We start from the raw sequence: 18869 nt of genomic DNA on the forward strand, positions 1-18869 counted from the left end.
TATTTTTCTCTCTCGCTATTAGTTTTGCGATATCCCACATAATTCACATTCATAATTATGTAAGCTTGGTCATAATCTATTGAATAATAGGTATTTGCCACTAAAAGGGGGAATTAAACGAACGTAGCTCCTTATGATTATATATGGACATCCCTTTCCCAAATCCTATTATAATTTAGTGCAAATGACGATGAATTGTCGAATTCGAAACGTTTAAATTACAAATGTTATCCCCCCCCCGTCTCTCTCTCTCTCTTTTTCATGTGTGTGAATGAACACACACATACACACACGCACATACCATATTGCTCCGTTTGTCTCATTTTCGCTCATTGATATCTGAAATTAAACAGTTAGTAAAATGAACCTACCAAACTACATAATAAAATGAAATACTTGACTGAAAGTAGGGGAATTTGATGTGGTGCACAATTGCACCCCTCTGTTAATAATCGAATAGTCCATGGTGTTCATAAATATTCATGTTTTTGCTTACCTCAGCAAAATGTTTGCCCATACTAAATGGAAAAATTACGGTGGGGGGTGGCTGAAGTGGACATAGTGAACCAAGCAGAACTGATATCTGATAATTCATGCTTTTTATCCTTCGTGTGCTTGACCTATAATCTTACAATCGCGTGGTAAATTGCGTCCAAAGTTTGACCTGTTACATGCGTTATATATGCAACGGCGAGCTTGCGACCTATTTTACACAAATTACGGTGGATGAACTTTCAAAAGTCAATAGGCCATGAGGGTTCCAATGAAAGAGCTAGTGTCAACGTACGTCGGGGTGGATGTGCTTTTCGTTCAAACAAAAAATGATTTTTTTTTTTTTTTTTTTTTTTTTTTTTTTTTTTTTTTTTTTAACGATTTGTTTTTGTAAAAGTCCATAGGCTAACATGTTAGGCTGCTGACTCTGACGATATGGGGCGTTGTCAAATGAGACTAAACAGAGCTAAATGATTGACACAATGAATTATTTATATCCTAAATAACTGCTACGAAAATCATATTTCATACAAGAAGCAAGGTTCATCCCATGCCATAATAGAGATACCTGATTACCTGAATCATAAACAAAAGATCAGCAAACAAAATCTGAAAAAACATAATTTTCTTAAAAACTACATGTATTTATTGGTAAAAATTGTAAAAATGTAAAAAAAAAAAATCCTTTTCACTATCACTTCCGTATTCAGGATTTATAACAATCTAACTAGTACTAGATATGTAATAAAGTTTTGCTATAAATTAAATAGATGTACAACACAAAATACCTACATAGATAACTCTGACGAATCATAGGCACATCATAAATCTATCTACATAATTTTCAAAATGAAAAAATACAAGTAATAACAAATTTATTTCGAAGAACCTTGCAACAACGAAAATAGGCAAAATATAATACTTCTTATGTTAATTTAGACACTGCACAACTAATCTAATACAGAAGAGTGAAAGCCCCCTTTTTGTCATACGGAACACTTTCTTTGGAGTTAAATCCATTCCGGATACAGTGAGTTTGAGTTGAAGTTTTATTATCAAAACGTTCAAATACAGTATCTTTAACAAATATCTGGAATGAATAATAGGGACCATAAAAAAGCATAAAATGCTAATCATGTCTGGTACCTTTAAAGTACAGTATCTTAACATATAACAATGTGTGTACATATATATATATATATAGATAAATAAATGTATATACAAATAAATATGACTTATTGAATACAGGTACATGTTTATACTTAAGCTACATACTATGCCATGTATATATTACACATAATACGTGTTTGTTTAGTACAAAGCCTAAACGAATATAAATAGACATTCCGTATAAGATAATACAGTTAAATATGATAACTGTCTACAAATATAGAGTTTATGTTTAATGTCTAATAAAGGAAAGAAGCTTGGTTAAAAGGTGAACACAGTTATTATATTAACATTTGTGCAGTTAGAGTACTACGAAAACAAAAAAATAAGCTTTTTTCCCCGTAGGAACAAAGGTAAATCATTCCAGAAGCATATGCCTCTGTATGACACAGAAAATGTACCTTGCGTTGTCCTTACTTTAGGCATACTTATTTTTTATATTTTTTCTTTGTCTTGTCTCATATCTGTGCTGTACGAAAGAGCCGTACTAAATAGGGGACTGTGGCAATCTATTATTCAATAATTGATGCATAAAACACAAATAGATATATAGTTTATATAGTTGATACACATTCAATAATTTTAACTCCTGGAATATTGGTTTTGAATGTGCCCGAAAGGAAATAAATGTTAAATGTAGTAATGAACCATGTCCATCAGAATTAACACACTGAAATCTTTCATAAAGATAATCTTTAAACTACTGAAGTAGCAGTCCCCTAATAACCAGTATTGTGCTGTCTATCGTATCAAAAGCTTTCTGAAAATCTGGGAATACGTCTAGGGTGATCCTACCCTTATCCAACGATTTTACATCATTATTTAAATTCATTAACGACAACTTTGTACTGTAGTGTTTACGAAAATCATATTCGTGGTTATACAAGACACTATTTATTTCAAGATAATCAAGTAGCCTCTTATATATTAATTTCTCACATAGCTTTGCCAACAAAGGCAACACTTAGATTGGTCGGTAATTACTTGGTATTTCTCTCACCCCCTTTTTAGAAATAGGTGTTACTTTAGCTACTTTCATCGCCTCTGGAACAAGACCCAGCACGAATAATTGGTTTAAAAAATAAGCCAATGGTCTTGCAACTAAAAAGAAAAATCATATCTTTTAGCAATCTAGCTGGAATATTATCGTAACCACATGTTTTCTTTAGATTCAAAGTGAATAAAAGATCTTGAACCTCAAAATTTTTAATCGGTTTCCAAAACATAGAGTCTGTTGCTTCATTACTAAGGTAATCTCTAAACGTGATATTATCATCTCATTACCTGACTCTAGCGAACATGTGCCGGATAACCAGTAGTCCAGTGGGTAGTATACATTATTGTCGTACACGTCAGTGACAACGCTAATCCGGCTCCACACAAACTCCAGGCTTACCTTATTCGCCATTCGATGTAGTTTTTGGTGCTACCTGTTGTGGTCTTGCGTCGGTTTCGTTGGTGTAACCGATGTATTTGGAAAAGTTGTTCGCTGAGTGCTGCTGTAGTGGTAATGTCCAGGAGTTTGCACTAGCAATTTTTGCTCTATTGAAAATGAGACACAAACACTTCGGTTTGTAGGAGTAAACAGCTTCGTATCATTCATCAGGAGTGTTCATGGGATTCGGGGTGAGGAACTGATAACGTTTTTGGTTTCCGCAAAATCCTCGACACGCCAAACGCACCAGCAATGAGGATAAGAATAGAAGCCACACCGAGGAAAGCCAAGGACCCGAAGACAGATGGTTGCAACTTTGTGTCTTGAGGAGAAGAACAAAAAGAAAACAATGTTCTGAAATACCGCACATACGAACCGAGTGGCATATCTTAACGAGCCTTTATAGCTTTTCAATTTGCTACCAACGGCGTGCCACGGACCCGACGCTTTGTTTGTAACTGCAGAAGACCCAGTGCAACTCTACAGCTAAAGCAGGGCTCCCACTTAGCCGAGTTGGAACCAATTCTTGATATCACGAAATCGAATTCCTGATATCACGAAATCAAATTCTTGATATCAAGAGTTACCATTGCTTTACAACGTAAAATTATTTCTTGATATCAAGAATTGATTTATTGATATAAATTAATAATAAAACCGCTTGCCATAAGATCGCGCCAGCTTGCCACAACTCGAGGTTCTAACTCGGCTAAGTGGGAGCCCTGCTTTAGAATCATTAAGACGTACATGTTTCGTTATAGTTCGCAACTCGTCACATATCATCAAATTAAATATATTGGGTAAATAAAAATTTGTCCAGCATCAAACTTATTCTGGTAGGTCTATATTCTTTAGCCAAATTGAGTAATATAATGTCCGGTTAGGGTGAAAAAAAAGAAGAATTACTTCATAATAAGCTAAATATTAGCCGAATTGCGTTAATAAAACATGCCTGTAGTTGTGTAGATACATCACCATCTAGGCATATCTTTAACTAGTATTTCTAAGAGTACAATACATTGTACACGTTATCGTAATTGCGGTATACGAGTCATATCATAATCAGTAGCACGAAATATCAAGATTTGGCTATTTTGCATCATTGGCATGAAAATATTAGGATTCAGACTGTTGCAGGGGTAAAGAAAATAAAATAACACGAACAAATTATTGCCGAACTTAGACCACCGAAATAGTAAAGTTACCTACAAAATGCATGAAAAACTACACGTATATAAGGATGAATCTGACAAAGAGCGTTTTGTGTTTAATACAGCTAAACGGCCAATAGCAGAGATATGACAAAGAGGAGTACACTGTATAACAACTTTCCTTTTTGTTTTCCTTTATGTCATTTTGATTGTTTTCTTAAGTGTTTATGTTTTTGCTTCTTTAGTTGTTATTCTAATTGGCAGCTTTACGCATCATGTTATTAAAGGAACAACCTATCAATGTGTGCGTGCGGATGTGTGGGTGTTTATTTTTCTTTAGTGACTTGTTTCAGTGCTCCAGTATGACGAATGTTTCATTTAGGGTATAATGAGCTCCCCACATGCCATGATAAAAAAACAAGATAAATACTGTTCTTATAAGAATACTCACAACACTCGACGCTATTGTACTGAACACCATCAGGACACAACCCCTCCTCTGTATATACCACGTCACATTCCCACAGACGTGTAGCTCCAATACAAGTTAATGTGTGAATCAGCTTAGGTAGGTTGGGTATTGGTGGCAAGTGGATTACCTATAATATGGAGGGGAAGGACATTAATAAAGGAGGGTATTAAAGACCACAATTAAATCTAATAGTTCCTTGACATAATAATCCATATTGGTCATTTCTAAAAATTTGCAAATGCATCCTTCCACTCCATCATGCTTGAATACTTTGATTGGTATTCTGCAAAAGGTGGAGCCCCCCACACACACACACACACACACACACTTCTTTAGTGACAAAGAGGAAATAAACCCCTGGTCTGTAGGGGATCTCTGGATATGCAACTGCAAACTACATCATCTTTTGGCATAGCCATAATGGTTAGAGAAGAATTTTGTATCTGGTATGCTATGAATTATCACACTTGTACATCCAATGCGACAATTGATTTTACTTAATAAAGCATGAATAACAAAACTAAATAAATGAATTAATAAATGATACAAAATAAAGAAATAAAGAAATAAGAAAATTGATTACATAAGACATAAATACATAAATTGTTTAACAAAATAAAAAAAAAAAATACATGTAGATAAATTACCTTGCCACCATTGGGATACCCTTGATCGCCACATATCAACATTGCCGCCATCTTGTCCATGTTACATACACCGCCTGTAACGTGAACTCTGTCGGCTTTATACACAGGTTGATAGCTATTCAAATCTGGAGACAACACCCGGCCAGTCGATTTCCCCGAAAATGTGGGGACAGTGTAGTCTACATAACGACCGCCGTGCGTGGACAGTGAATCAGCCAACAATGCTCCGTATTCTTTGGTGGTGACACCTGGATCAAATTGAACAAATGTAGAGAAGATGGATGATTTTTTGGCAATTTCGTAGACATCGGGTATAAACAAAATCAAGCAGAACACTAGATGTGCAATCGTGTTTCAACGATGTGCGTGCAATGACGCACGTGTTTCTACGTTTCAAACGAAAGAGCTTCTCTCGGAATATCCAGAGCAATTTGTAAGAAGTAAACAAATTACCATGGTAACCATGTTTTTTTGTTCAAATTACCATCCACCATGAAATTTATTGTTTGATGACCTTATGTTTATCATTGTTTGATACTTGGACCAAAAAAACATGGTTACCATGGTACTTTTTTATAAGGGATATCTTCCGTGATATTGGAGATAGGTAGGGCGAAAGAAAGGCCACAAAGAGGTCCAAAACGGACAAAATGGCGCCTGGACGGTCACACATGAGGGATTCCGGAGAACGAAGAATACAGTGACCCTGAAGGAATGCTAGAGACTATGCCTACGAAGTTTGAAGGCAATTGGAATAGAGGAAAGGACCTAGAAAGGGCTTGCAAGCACTGCCTGCAAAACCAATGGGATTTGGGGCATGATGAACATGTGGTGACGCGTGCTGTGGCACAAACAGCCGCCCATACTATCACAATCATGCAGAGTATAAAATGTAGTCTTGACAATTTTCAAAAATCCGGCTTCGAGGTGCACCGCGTTTTAAAACCCGGAATATTACTGCAAAATTTCAAGGAGAAAACATATAACGTATTTGGTATCATTTGAAAGAACACTTCATTGCGGTCAGGTTGACGCCATTGTCATCTGCGTGTATTACACGCATTTAATGGGCTGTTACGTAATGCATAACAAATTCATGATTTTGGGCAATAATTTTGCGCTGATGTCATCAAATCTAACCAAACTTAGCTCAAATTTGTCACGTGCTTGGATACATGTGTATGCTAAGTTTCATTGACGTAGGTATATTAAAGGATCGTTATTTTAGAGCAAGTTGAAGTTATTTCGCAATTTTTCTGAATTTGGATGGCAATTTTCTCAAATTTAATCAGAGTTAGGGTACATCATTTTGTACTTGGCTGAAAAGGGCACATCTTTAAGTATCTAAATCCAAAAAAGGGTATGGTTTTGGCAAGAAACGATGTAAGTACGGCCACAGAAAGAAAGCCAATTCCCAAAACTTTAGGGGGCGCTATTTATTAGCACTACTGACTTGGCAGCGCTCAAGCACAAGGTAAGCTAAGCTTACCATTTAGGCTACCTCACCTGGGTCGAGTGGGGCAATTGTAGTTATATGTTTTGCCAAAGGATATTCGTGCTACGATGGGTATTTTAACAATGTTTTACCTTGTATCCACTATGCAACGTCACCTCTACAAAGAGTTGTATAATTACTAAATTAACCACGACATCTTAAAATCATACCTACCACATGCGACTCCAGCATGGCCTATACAATAGGAACTCGCCCTGTTGTATTTGCAGGATAACAACGAATTTTCCGTGCCGTTGCAGGCGAATTCGTTTCCCTCGATAGAGTAGTGCGGCGTTGGTGTTGGCGTGACTGTGACTAAGGAGTTATTGGCATGGTAACCCCGGCTTAGAATGCCTTCTCTCCAAACCTGTACATATCCATCAGCAAATCCCAGTTCTCTGCAGACCACCAGAGCATCCAGTGCGTCCCACTCGGTTCTGCAGATGGCCTTCCAAACACCTCTGACGTTGACCTGCACGAATCCCTCTTTATCCGAAGCTCCCCCAAGGAGGCGAATGGAATCCCTACTACCAGCAATAACTTCGATTCAGATCGAGGGGAAAATGAAAGAATTCAATGAACACCGTCGCAAAGACTTTCGAGAAAATACCTTTAAGTGACTCGGTAACATTGTTAAAGGTTGATGAAAAAATTGTGCACTTTTTTATATGAAATGCTACTTATTATATTCCTTCTACTGTATTAACCCTCTAACGGGCAAAAAATCCTGAGAAAATTCTCAAGCCACAAAGATATGTATGGGTCTAACAGTGATTAACAGTAAATTCGTCCAATCATTTTTGAATTTTCCCAACCGTTTTTCCATGAAAATAAGACATAAGACAGGTTTTTAAAAATTCTGTCAACACTTAAATGACTGGAATGGTATATAGAGCCAATTCATTGCTTTGTGACGATTTTCATTCACCTAAAATGTAATAATATAATTGGGAGAATTAAGGAATCGATCAGATCAGTTTTTCCCAATTTTTATTATAAATAATGAGCCTTTTTCACTCAAACTTTCAGAATATCTTTGATTGTGCATCTATTATTATTTTCTCTCATTTGAACAATGTTACCACGTTCCTTTAAGGGTGGCTTAATTACACTAATTATGTGTCATCGATATATTCACACATTTCGATAGGTAACGCACAAGGTGATTTTCTTGGCATTATTGTGGAAGGCATTTGCGATCGTGGTGATTACTTTAGAACTCCAGGGAATAAAAATTAATCGTTGATGGGGAAGAATCATTCCAAACATTGTCATTAACTATTTAATCATGTACTTTCTATTGTGAAACGAACAAATAAACAAATAGAAATAATGATAAATAGTACTTACGACACGATTACAAAAAAAAAAAAATCACCTGTAGAAACGTGTTTTTTATTATTACAAACGGTGTATTACGTAATCTGAACATCTTGTCTTTGGGGTAAACAATGAGATATTGAAATTGCCCTCTTGTTAACTTGACGAAGGTCGTTGCTGTCGTGTTGAATAAAACAACCCCAATCAGTTATACCTGGAGGAGAGACCCAAGGGTAACAATGATTCAGTAAGCGTTTCGCCTCCCAGGCACAGGTGACGCCCAATTAATATTAATAATTTGAAAAAATGGGTCTATAAAGTATTACGATATGAGAGTTTTAAATTAGGTTATCAGGTCTTTTTTGGGGTTTATTTGTTTGTATTGGAAAATTTACTTTAGGCCTAATTCAATTTTAATTGGGTTGACAGACTCAATATCCATAGATTCATGGCGTTAAGTGATGGGTATACAGTGTAAATATCATAGATCCAATTACCTACAACTACAACAATGACGTGACAGGTATTACATCATTTCAGTCAATTTCTTACTTAAAGTATTAAACTTATACTTGTCCGGCTGCATTGTATACAAACTTCATGCAAACGCCTGCATTTGTGGTTTGTATTCCAATGAAATAATGACTTTATTATATCCACCACATTCGCAATGACGTAAGTACTCGAGACCCCATTTGCATGACGTACGACTGCACATGACGCGACCATTGACATATACTGCATGCAATGTCTTCATGACAACTTACCAAGGCTCACTCTCACGTCCATGGTAATATTCAACAGACATGAATATATACCATTTTTCAATAATGGTTCCCTTTGATATAATTGGTTAAAACGATTGTTTCCCACATTCTTCCAAGGAATATATTAAGGAGGAAATATTTGCCCCTTCCAATCGCTTTGAGTTCTAACATCAACAATCACCAGGCGCTTCTTTGGGCATAAAAGTATGCATTCAACTTCAAGAATCACTTCATAATAAACGAAACCAAACTCACATGTTTACCCACACGTAGCATGTCTGGGCAGATAATATTAAGCAGTTAAATTATATTTTGCAAGCAGGTTTTTATGAATCTCTCAAAGGTATAATGAAGGCATCCTAATATTCGCGGTTAAAATTATAAGCAATATGATGCACATTTTTCTCCAAATCCACAAACGAGAAAGCTGTGAACCTCTGCCCAGCTTCCCTTATCACGTTATCTACGTCACCACTCACGTGTATATGTGCAGAGTACGAAGAGAAGCCCTGATCTTAGCACACTATTCCATGTCTCCAGCGCCATTTTGATGCACCGCTTATAGTATACGAAATATTATATTGATTTACTGCTTGTGAGATTTTTTGTCAGACGGCACATGAGTTCAGTCGTTTGTGTACGTGCGTTTCCCATTCTGTTTACCTATAATGTATGTACAAGCAATCGAACGGAGTCGGTGTATTTGTTTGGTCGTAGTATGGAATGCTTAGAGTGAATTCTGAAATTTGAAACCGATACAAAGAGAGGACGTTGTAACCAGTGTCTGGTAATGTCTACTATATCTATTCTCTCTTTCTTACTCTTCATGTCACCCCAAGACCCCCCCCCCCCCCCCTCTCTCTCTCTCTCTCTCTCTCTCTCTTTCTCCCTCTCATTCTCTCTCTCTCTTCCTCTCTCTCTCTCTCTCTCTCTCTCTCTATATATATATATATCACTCCATGTCTATATAATATACATGCATCCATTCGTTCCCTCATTTCGCTCTCGCTCTCTCTCTCTCTCTCTCTATCATTTGATTTATCATTATTTCGCTTGCTATTAGTTTGCGATATCCCACATAATTAACATAACATCAAATATCAAATCGTTATTATATAAACTGGGCCATAGTCCAATAAGAGACCAGTATTTGCCACAAAAAGGGGCATTAAACGAACGTAGGTCCTTATAATTATGTGGACATCCCCTTACCGAATCCTAACCCCCGAAACCCCCGAAACCCCCCCCCCCCCTACCGCTCTCTCTCTCTCTCTTTCGTGTGCGTTAATGAACACAAACATGCACACACACACACATAACTTGGTACATAGAATCGTTTATATCCAAAACAACTGCTAAGAAAATCATTTCGCATACTATATAGAACCAAGGGACAATTTGCAAGGCTACCACGCCATAAGGAAGAAGACATGGTAGAAATACATGGTAGAAAAGGTTTCTGCAAGAGAAGATCAACAACAACATCACAATTCTTCAAAACGACATGTATTAGTTCTAAGCATGGTAAAAATGTAAATAATTTTATTTCATTTTCTCACTTCATCACTTCTGTATTCAGGATTGATGAAACCAACTAGAACAAGTAGATATTTAATAACGTTTTGCTTTAAGTTTAATAGGCAGTCTTTCCTCAGTAATAGACATTTTCTACATAAAACAAAATTGAAACTATTTTTGAAAGAGAAACTGATCGACTGGCAATTTCAGTACCCTATTGAAATCATGTTCGTAATAGGTAATACGCCATTGCCATGTTCGCATATTGCAGTAGGTGACGCACAAGTTCAAGGCTATTGAAATTGGCTTAAGTTGATTTTTCGACAGTGGGTTCTATTTTGTTATAACCATTTCCTGGATAACATGTCGATATATGAACAGAAAAAGCTAGGATGATAATTATTGTCAGGAAATGTGAAAGATTCTGACTCAAAGTACAAAAAGGGGATCGGTTTTAAGTCCTATCCGAGGGACTGGATAATGAGGATAAATTTCTTAAGAACATGAGTTAGGGTTACAAGTTAATCCATTCCGTTTTGAACCTGGGGCGTCCCAGTTACGAAACAACTGCTCTACCACTGAGCCATCATATGGCGTATGGCGGGTCCAGCCAGGAAGGGGGTCGGTGGTGGTGTTGACGGGGGGGGGGGGGGTAATCTGTATGAATAAGATATGGTTGAAATGTGAGAGCAAATGCCATCACGTGGTGGGAGGGGGCTGAATGAGTCGTATCATCAGCTTCTTCTCGTGTTGCAATTCCAACCCCAACCCCCAACCCCCAACCCCCCCCCCCCCCCAACCCCTCATTCGCCGTTCAGTTTGAGGAATGGCTCCCGCTCTTTCACTCCTAACAGTCACAGACAAGAATACTGACAAGATGCTAAGATCAATTTAAACATTTGTTCTTCTTACAAATGTGCCAAATCACAGAACAACACCACCAACAACAACAACAACAACAACAGGACAGCACACTTGTCGTATGAAGTGTGTTTGGTGGTTGTTAGAAATGTTGATTAAATATTTTGAAGATATGTCCCTCAAAAAAAAGCATGACTTAAAATAGTATAACATACACAATGTACCATGCTACATCAGTATGACTGACGCTGGAAGAATACCAAACTTATGCCAAACTCCAGTGGTGTGCGACTTTTCTTGTAAAGAAAATGTGGGAATGCATGGATTTCATGAATATGAGCGAACATAATCTACACAGAAAGAGCTCTGTTAAAAGCATAAACATGAAAAACTATAAAGACCTTCATTAAAAATCGTTTTTAATACTAGTGCAATGTGAAATGAAAATTCGTAGAAGAAAACAAATGATAATAGATCAACCTCCTTATATAAGTTAGGTTTCTGGATTAGACCTTTAAAAAAAAAAAATATTGCTCTTTAAATGCCAGAACCTGGGTCGGTCGGTCGGTCGGATTTTAGTTTTGTTTTGTTAACCCCCACCCCCCCCCCCCCTTAAAACAGCGACCGTCGCCAAAAACGTATACACGAGGCCGTGGTCTTCTTCTTTACGCTAGCAGGATTTCGAAACTAGGGCAGAAGACGAGTGAGAATTGGGGAGTAATTTGATGATTTCATGCATTTATATCCCATTTAAACAAACAAAAATACATATTTTTGTATTCATTAAACGTCATCAGGCTCATTCACATCAATATTGAGGGGAACGTGGGAAGGTTTTCGATCTTTCAAGATCCAACGTACAGCACACGCACCGGCTATGAGGATAATCAAGGACGCCAGAGCAGCGAAAACTAGGGCACCAGTGACAGACGGCGCCAATGTTGTATCTATGAAAAAGAAAAAATGTCAATCTCACATTCATTTATTTCCGCATAGTACATTAACATGTGAAAATTCGTAAATGGCCACTAAAGGTTTATTGAAGATGATCACAGTATAGACATCAATGTGTTATAAGAACAAAGGCATGGAATGAACTAAGGTACATAAAGTAACATGAAATTAAAGTAGATTATTTGTTGTCGGGGTTAAAAAAAAGCTCAAGGCCTAAGTCCAATAGTCCAACAGGATCGAGGTTCAAAAGCATATATCTATCAAATTATATAATCAATACAAATACAAAATATGTGACGAAACAGAACAATAAAAACGGAAAAAAATACAATGTGATAATGTGGGTACAGTGCAAAAGGGTCGTGCAAATACAATTTTTTTTTTTTGGAGAAAAAAAGGTATATTTTAAATTTTATTTTGAAAGATGATGATTATTCATTACCTTGTCATATTGGCAAAGTAGATAGATGCTGGTCTTAAGGTATGTAATTGAATCTCATACAACTGTAGGTCATAATATCAAGGCTTACACTTACGTACATATGGAATTAAGTATAGATGGGGAAAACTGTGAAGACTTGCATTGTATAAATATATTGCGCCTAACATGCCTAAAAGGTATGAAAGATCATGGCGGCATACACTTACGAAATATCAAGTTAAAACCACCCCCCCCCCCCCCCCCCACCCTCCCCCTCCTCGCGCTATGCGTGCATCGGCAAAATCGTGAACGAATGGACCTCGGTGTAATATTGTGAGTTCCCGGGGTGGATTGGATTGGATAAGTGTTGCGATTCCATAGTCAGTTTGTTCTAAAGAATCGTATTCAACTTTAGATAAGAGCCATGGATACAATTAATCATTTCATGAGATGATGAAGGCAGGAACCTGAAACAACAATTCACTCACAACACTGGACACCATTATATTGGATACCATCGGTGCAAACACCCGTCGATGTGTACGTCCGTTCGCACCATCCAGAATCCCTATTATTCCAACCACATGATACTGTGCTAACAAGCATCGGTAGGCCATCTAAGGACGGAACTTTCAGTACCTAGAAAGGAAGATATTAATGGAGAAAAGGGCGAATTTAGAACAAGAACAAAAGTTCAGAAAATAAACATAATAGACAGTAAGTAATGATTAAATGTGATACCATGCTAGAAATATGCAGACCTACAACTCACACTCATAACAGCTCATACACACTGGTTGACACCGTTTTTGTTTTATTACTCTCCTTCTTCTACTTTTTTTTGAAATTTTCTATTTCTTATTTTTATCTTCTACCTTCGTCTTATTATTCTCGTTTTTGTTCTTCTGCCTCTCCTCTTTTTTTTTTTTTTTTTTTTTTTTTTTTTGTGCAACGGAAGATCTATGAAAGAAAGTAGCTACGCGCGACAAAATACGGACAGCGAATTACGCTTTAATCATATACAGTGCGTCCCAGAAAAAACGAAATCGAAAATTATCATAACTTCTTTCATTTGATGTCAATCATATAATACGTATTTCACATATGAGTGATTACAATGAATTTGAAGAGAGGAAACTGAAAAGTCATTTGGCGGACGGTATCTGAATTTCATGGAGAAAATCACATTTCTAACAAGTTGAGTTTCTACCCTTTCACATGACACCTCAATCAGGAAAAATGAGCAAGGAATGACAAAGTTCTGTTTGTTTAAGTAGTGCTTGCATTTCCATAATTGTATCAAACGAATTCGTTTTCACTGGGTGCCTGCCGTAGCAACAAACAGAATTGACAAAAGATTTAACTCCATTTCGTTGACAATCAGCCGTAAACAAAAGACTTCGACAGCGTATATTTATATATATATATATATATATACATATATATATATATATATAATATATATTCGTGTGTGTCCATGTGTGTATATATCCTCTTTTTAAAATACGTTTCGTCGCAAGAGGAATAGACTTACCTGCCCACCATTGCTGTATCCCTGTTCACTGCATATTAACATAGCCATTCGCTGGTTCATGTCGCAAACACCACCAGTCAAGTATATGCCTTGAAAATTATAGGCATGTTTAGCCAGTACTCGACCACCTGACCTGTCGCTTGAAGTGATCACTTCATAAGTGACATCATGGTTGCCCCAATCTTCCGCCAATATGTCATTGTATTTGACTTCTGTGACCCCTGGATAAAATGATAACAGAATCAGTGGAAACTTGAAACGAATCCCTTGGATATATTTTGATTGCCGACAATATTATTACAAAAGGGCTCAGAGCTTTTACAAATATTTAACAATTAAAAACAATTAAAAGAAAATGTTAATTTATATAAAATATTTATTAAAAAACAGACGTACCACAGGCGACGCCAGCACGTTGTGGGCAATAGGTGGAGCTCTTCGTGTGCTTGCATGACAACAGGGTTTTCTCGTTTCCGTTGCAAGCGAATTCGTTTCCCTCGGTGTCAAGCCAATTCTTTGGTGCTTCAGTTGTACCATGGATATTCATCGTATCATACCATAGCAAAGCATATCCTTCAGTAAACCCCAGCTGTCTGCAGGTTACCAGAGCATCCAGTGCATCCCATCCGTCATTACAGATGTTCCTCCATTCATCTGTCACGTTGACCTGGACAGCGCCCTCTTTGTCTGAAGATCCTCCAAACAAGCGAATAGAACTATCAACGGCAACTGGAGTTGTGATAATAAAAGGGAAGCTGTCACTCCATCCAACCCAAAACTTTTTGTTGTCAATCACAAGCTCAGAGATAGAGAAGATGAGAAACGTGCATCTCCCTCCCCCCCCCCCCCCTCTCCCCCTGTCTTCACAAAATGTGCTCTTTTTTGCAGAAATACAGGGATTATCAGTTGGGCAGATGTTTTGCCCCTACCCCATCCCCTTCTCCGACCCCACTGTCCAAACGCCACTGAATCATCATCAATTTGCATAGAAAGGCTCAGAACGATTTAATTCATCTGAATATAATCATAGAGTCTACATTCTTCAATTAGTTAAAAGTTAATCTTGTTTATCTTTAAAAGCTAATATCGTTTCTTATCCTAACTTCACTCTCGGAATATGTTACCCCAGATACATGTACTGCGCAGCTGTTTGAATCTCATCCAGTTTAGAATAACTCAAATAGATTTAAGTCACAATCTTGTGTGAATGAAAGACTGCCATTTTTTTTTTTTGTACAGTTTGTATGCACCTCCTGTTTGATATCCCCTCATGAAAATATACTCTTACCCTTTTGTGACAATTTAACAATAATTAATTACAAAATAGGTTCATTAACAAATATCGGCAAAGAGGTAATGTTGTACAAAAACTTACTTGCACTCATGCAGGACAGCATGAACACCGTTGTTTGCAGCCTAGTACCCAATTTCCCGAGGAAAGCCATGGTTAATCTCTTGATCTTATAACTTACTGCAGTGCACATGTATAATCCTCTCTCGTATAAGCATTTCCCTATATATTGTTATCAATCTTTATAGTACATGTACTTTATGCCGATGGAATACATTACGTAGTGTGATTATAATATGCGATAAGCAAAGAATGAATTAATGTATTTTGGACTTTAACCGTTTATGCCCCATAAAAAAACGTGCTCAGTGCCAGTATTTCAGCCCGGCTGTGTATATTTGTTTTAAATCAGAAAAAAATACGTGTAAAAATATCTAAAGTGCCCATGTTACTCGTGCAATAACAGTGCCAAAAATGTAGAGTGTGATCGACAAACGTACTGTTCAATAAGCGAATTAGTGAATACACCGTTTTTTATAGTTTCTTTTTTTTTTACATCACTTTCTTAATCACACTTACACAACAACGGAGGCATATTAATAGCTCTGGATAAAAACAAATTTAGATGCAGGGCATACTAAGCAAATGGTACCAGAAATAGATGTTACTCGTTGGGATAAGAGTCTGTAAAACAGATGGAGGCAAAGAGGAGATGTATATTGGTCAAACTCGTGACACGGACTGCCTTTTAATACAAATTAATTCGATACACAATAGTTGAATACTCGTATACATGTACAAACAAACATAGTCACGTAATCCTAACACAAACACACTACTATTGCTCCTATCCTACCAATATATATGTTTACATCCAAACTTATCCCTGAAATGAAATAGTTAAGTAAATATCAACATGTCCGTTTGCCAATATCTACTCAAACATAGACCGATCATTCCCTTGAACGGATAATATATAGTAACTATTTACATAATATATGTATATATATATATGTATATAATATATATATATATATATATATATATATAACTATGGATTGCACATACGGAAGACATGTGATAAAAATCAATATTTTGGAGACAGTAGCAAAATGGTACCATAAAGTTAAAACAAGCATACAAACTTTCGTTTTTATTTCGCAGAAAAGATCTTCAAACCAGAGTCTTTCAATTACTTAATTACTTTTTACCCTCAAAGACACACTTTTTCGGTAAAAGATATACCGTCGTAATTTATGTCTCCTTTACGTTTCATTACTATCTGAGCAACAAAAGGGAGACATTTTGTCTTTCTCATACTATTGGGAGACATGTCTCCTAATGATAGTGATACTGAGCATGCACACATATATGTATATATATATATATAAATGTAACATAATTAAAATGTATGTTTTGCTTTATAGATTTTTGAACATACTATTAGTCTTCATACAAGCCTAAAGGGTTATAAGGATTGCACATAGGCTTAGTCTATATTAAATTACTATTATCGTTATAATTATAATAACTATTATCATTATTATCATTTCTATTAACATTGTTATAAATTCTTGTTTATTAACACGAAAATGTCTCCTTCATGTGGGTGTCTCCTATAAGTAGGTATAATAACACCAAAATGTCTCCCAAATGTCAGATCTATAGAAATATTATCATCATCATTATTATTATTGTTATTTGATTTAATTCCACAAACTGGAAACTTCCTGGGTCTTTGAAGACATGCATTACTTCTAGGAAACACCCACTCAATGGAGACATATTTGTGTCTCCTTGAAGTACAAGTTTATCGATTATTTTGTCTATGTTATTATTAATGTTTTTTTTATCATTTTTTTCTTGTGTGGAGGTATATTCGCACATGTCCTTTGTTTTTGTTAATACTCGATATGACATGCAGTGGCGGATCCAGGGCGCAACAGGTGCGCAACAGTTTTTACCATCTTCATCCCATTATCATAATTATAACTATCCTCTTTATAAATCATAATATCATTATCAATGTCATATGAATGGATTTGTATACTATAAGAAAAATATGAAAAGGAAAAAGAATCTTGCATGTGAAGACACCATATGCTAACTTTCAAAAAGGAACCCGAACGCGACCCGACCGTTTAGCACAAGCCAAACAAAACGAACCAGACACAACGAATCTCACAGACATGTGTATATGGACACAAACTCAATCAAAATATGCATTCACATCTTCAACTGGTCATCCACAAAAGGTCACATTCAAAAGCAAAAACAAAACGCGGGAACTATTTAGTTATTTTATTAGCAAGGAATTTATTACAAAGGTAAACCATGGATTAATTGAGCAAGTCTAAAATCAAGCAATAAAAATTGGGCACATGCTCAAAATTATAAATAAGCATGAAGTAGAATACATATATTATATAAATGGGAGAGATCTCAATGCAAAATATTAAATTAATAGTCACATTGAATATTAAAGAAACAATTTAAATTGCACAGACAATACAAGAAAATATTTCAGTGTATCACATCATCAGGCAAGAAAATAAAGAAATGGCAAGAAAGAGACAGAAAATTGGAAATAGGGAAAGGGAGGGAGGAAGGGGAGAGAGACAGAACAAAGTAGTGTGGTGGTGGTTTTGGTAGTAAACCTCCTTGGTAGTGGTAGTAGTAGTAGTAGTAGTAGTAGTAGTAGTAGTAGTGGTAGTAGTAGTAGCAGCAGTAGCAGTAGTAGTAGTAGTACAGTGGAACCTCGTTATAACGATATCGGATATAACAAAATCCTCTTATAACGAGGTAATTTTGCTGGTCCCAGCTCTTTATATTTCTTTGGTTTCTTACACTGATATAATGAGAAACCTGATATAACATTAGGTAATTTTCATGGTCCCAAGGACCTCGTTATAAAGAGGTTCCAATGTAGTAGTAGTAGTAGTAGTAGTAGTAGTAGTAGTAGTAGTAGCAGTAGTAGCAGCAGTGGCAGCAGCAGTAGTAGTACTGTAGTACTACTAGTAGTAGTTGTAGTAATACAAGACTAGTAGTAGTAGTAGTAGTAGTAGTAGTAGTAGTAGTAGTAGTAGTAGTAGTAGTAGAAGTAGTAGTAGTAGTAGCAGTAGTAGTTTTATATTTCTAAAATATTTATAAAACTAATAATGCTTAACCTTGAAATTCTACATATAATTGGAACATACATACTCTACCCAACCATGACTAACTTGATATGAACCAATGAATAACCACTTGTGCATGAACGAAAACAGAGCTTCTCAAAAAAGGTGTAAAATTAAGATGTGGTCAAAACTTTGCCTGTATCTTTTGAATCTAGTAAAGGAAGT

General features: G+C 36.3%; 2 protein-coding genes across 2 annotated transcripts; both read right to left on the bottom strand.

The window, feature by feature from the left end:
• Positions 1 to 1121: 1121 nt before the first annotated feature.
• LOC100891297 (lysyl oxidase homolog 2) lies at positions 1122 to 9640 on the bottom strand. Its single transcript, XM_003729241.3, has 5 exons — positions 9429 to 9640; positions 7037 to 7402; positions 5368 to 5615; positions 4700 to 4847; positions 1122 to 3419 (listed from the first exon to the last, which is right to left on the bottom strand). Exons 1-5 carry the CDS (start codon positions 9493 to 9495, stop codon positions 3265 to 3267), a joined length of 984 nt encoding a protein of 327 aa, XP_003729289.1. The 5' UTR covers positions 9496 to 9640; the 3' UTR covers positions 1122 to 3264.
• Positions 9641 to 11959: 2319 nt separating this feature from the next.
• On the bottom strand, positions 11960 to 16513 carry LOC100891597 (scavenger receptor cysteine-rich type 1 protein M130-like). Its single transcript, XM_011663593.2, has 5 exons — positions 15613 to 16513; positions 14634 to 14966; positions 14238 to 14458; positions 13192 to 13342; positions 11960 to 12275 (listed from the first exon to the last, which is right to left on the bottom strand). Exons 1-5 carry the CDS (start codon positions 15719 to 15721, stop codon positions 12112 to 12114), a joined length of 978 nt encoding a protein of 325 aa, XP_011661895.2. The 5' UTR covers positions 15722 to 16513; the 3' UTR covers positions 11960 to 12111.
• Between the last annotated feature and the right edge of the window lie 2356 nt (positions 16514 to 18869).

Source organism: Strongylocentrotus purpuratus, unplaced genomic scaffold (genome assembly GCF_000002235.5).
Source record: "Strongylocentrotus purpuratus isolate Spur 01 unplaced genomic scaffold, Spur_5.0 spur5_scaffold_9, whole genome shotgun sequence".
NCBI lineage: Eukaryota > Metazoa > Echinodermata > Echinoidea > Camarodonta > Strongylocentrotidae > Strongylocentrotus > Strongylocentrotus purpuratus.

Coding starts and splice junctions, on each gene's coding strand:
- LOC100891297 (XM_003729241.3), bottom strand. CDS start 9,495: ATGGCGCTGGAGACATGGAATAGTGTGCTAAGATCAGGGCTTCTCTTC. Junction 7,403..9,428: donor CGTACTCTGCACATATACAC/GTGAGTGGTGAC, acceptor TCTGAATCGAAG/TTATTGCTGGTAGTAGGGAT. Junction 4,848..5,367: donor GGTATCCCAATGGTGGCAAG/GTAATTTATCTA, acceptor TCCATATTATAG/GTAATCCACTTGCCACCAAT.
- LOC100891597 (XM_011663593.2), bottom strand. CDS start 15,721: ATGTGCACTGCAGTAAGTTATAAGATCAAGAGATTAACCATGGCTTTC. Junction 14,967..15,612: donor GCTGTCCTGCATGAGTGCAA/GTAAGTTTTTGT, acceptor TCACAACTCCAG/TTGCCGTTGATAGTTCTATT. Junction 12,276..13,191: donor ATATAATGGTGTCCAGTGTT/GTGAGTGAATTG, acceptor TCTTTTTCATAG/ATACAACATTGGCGCCGTCT.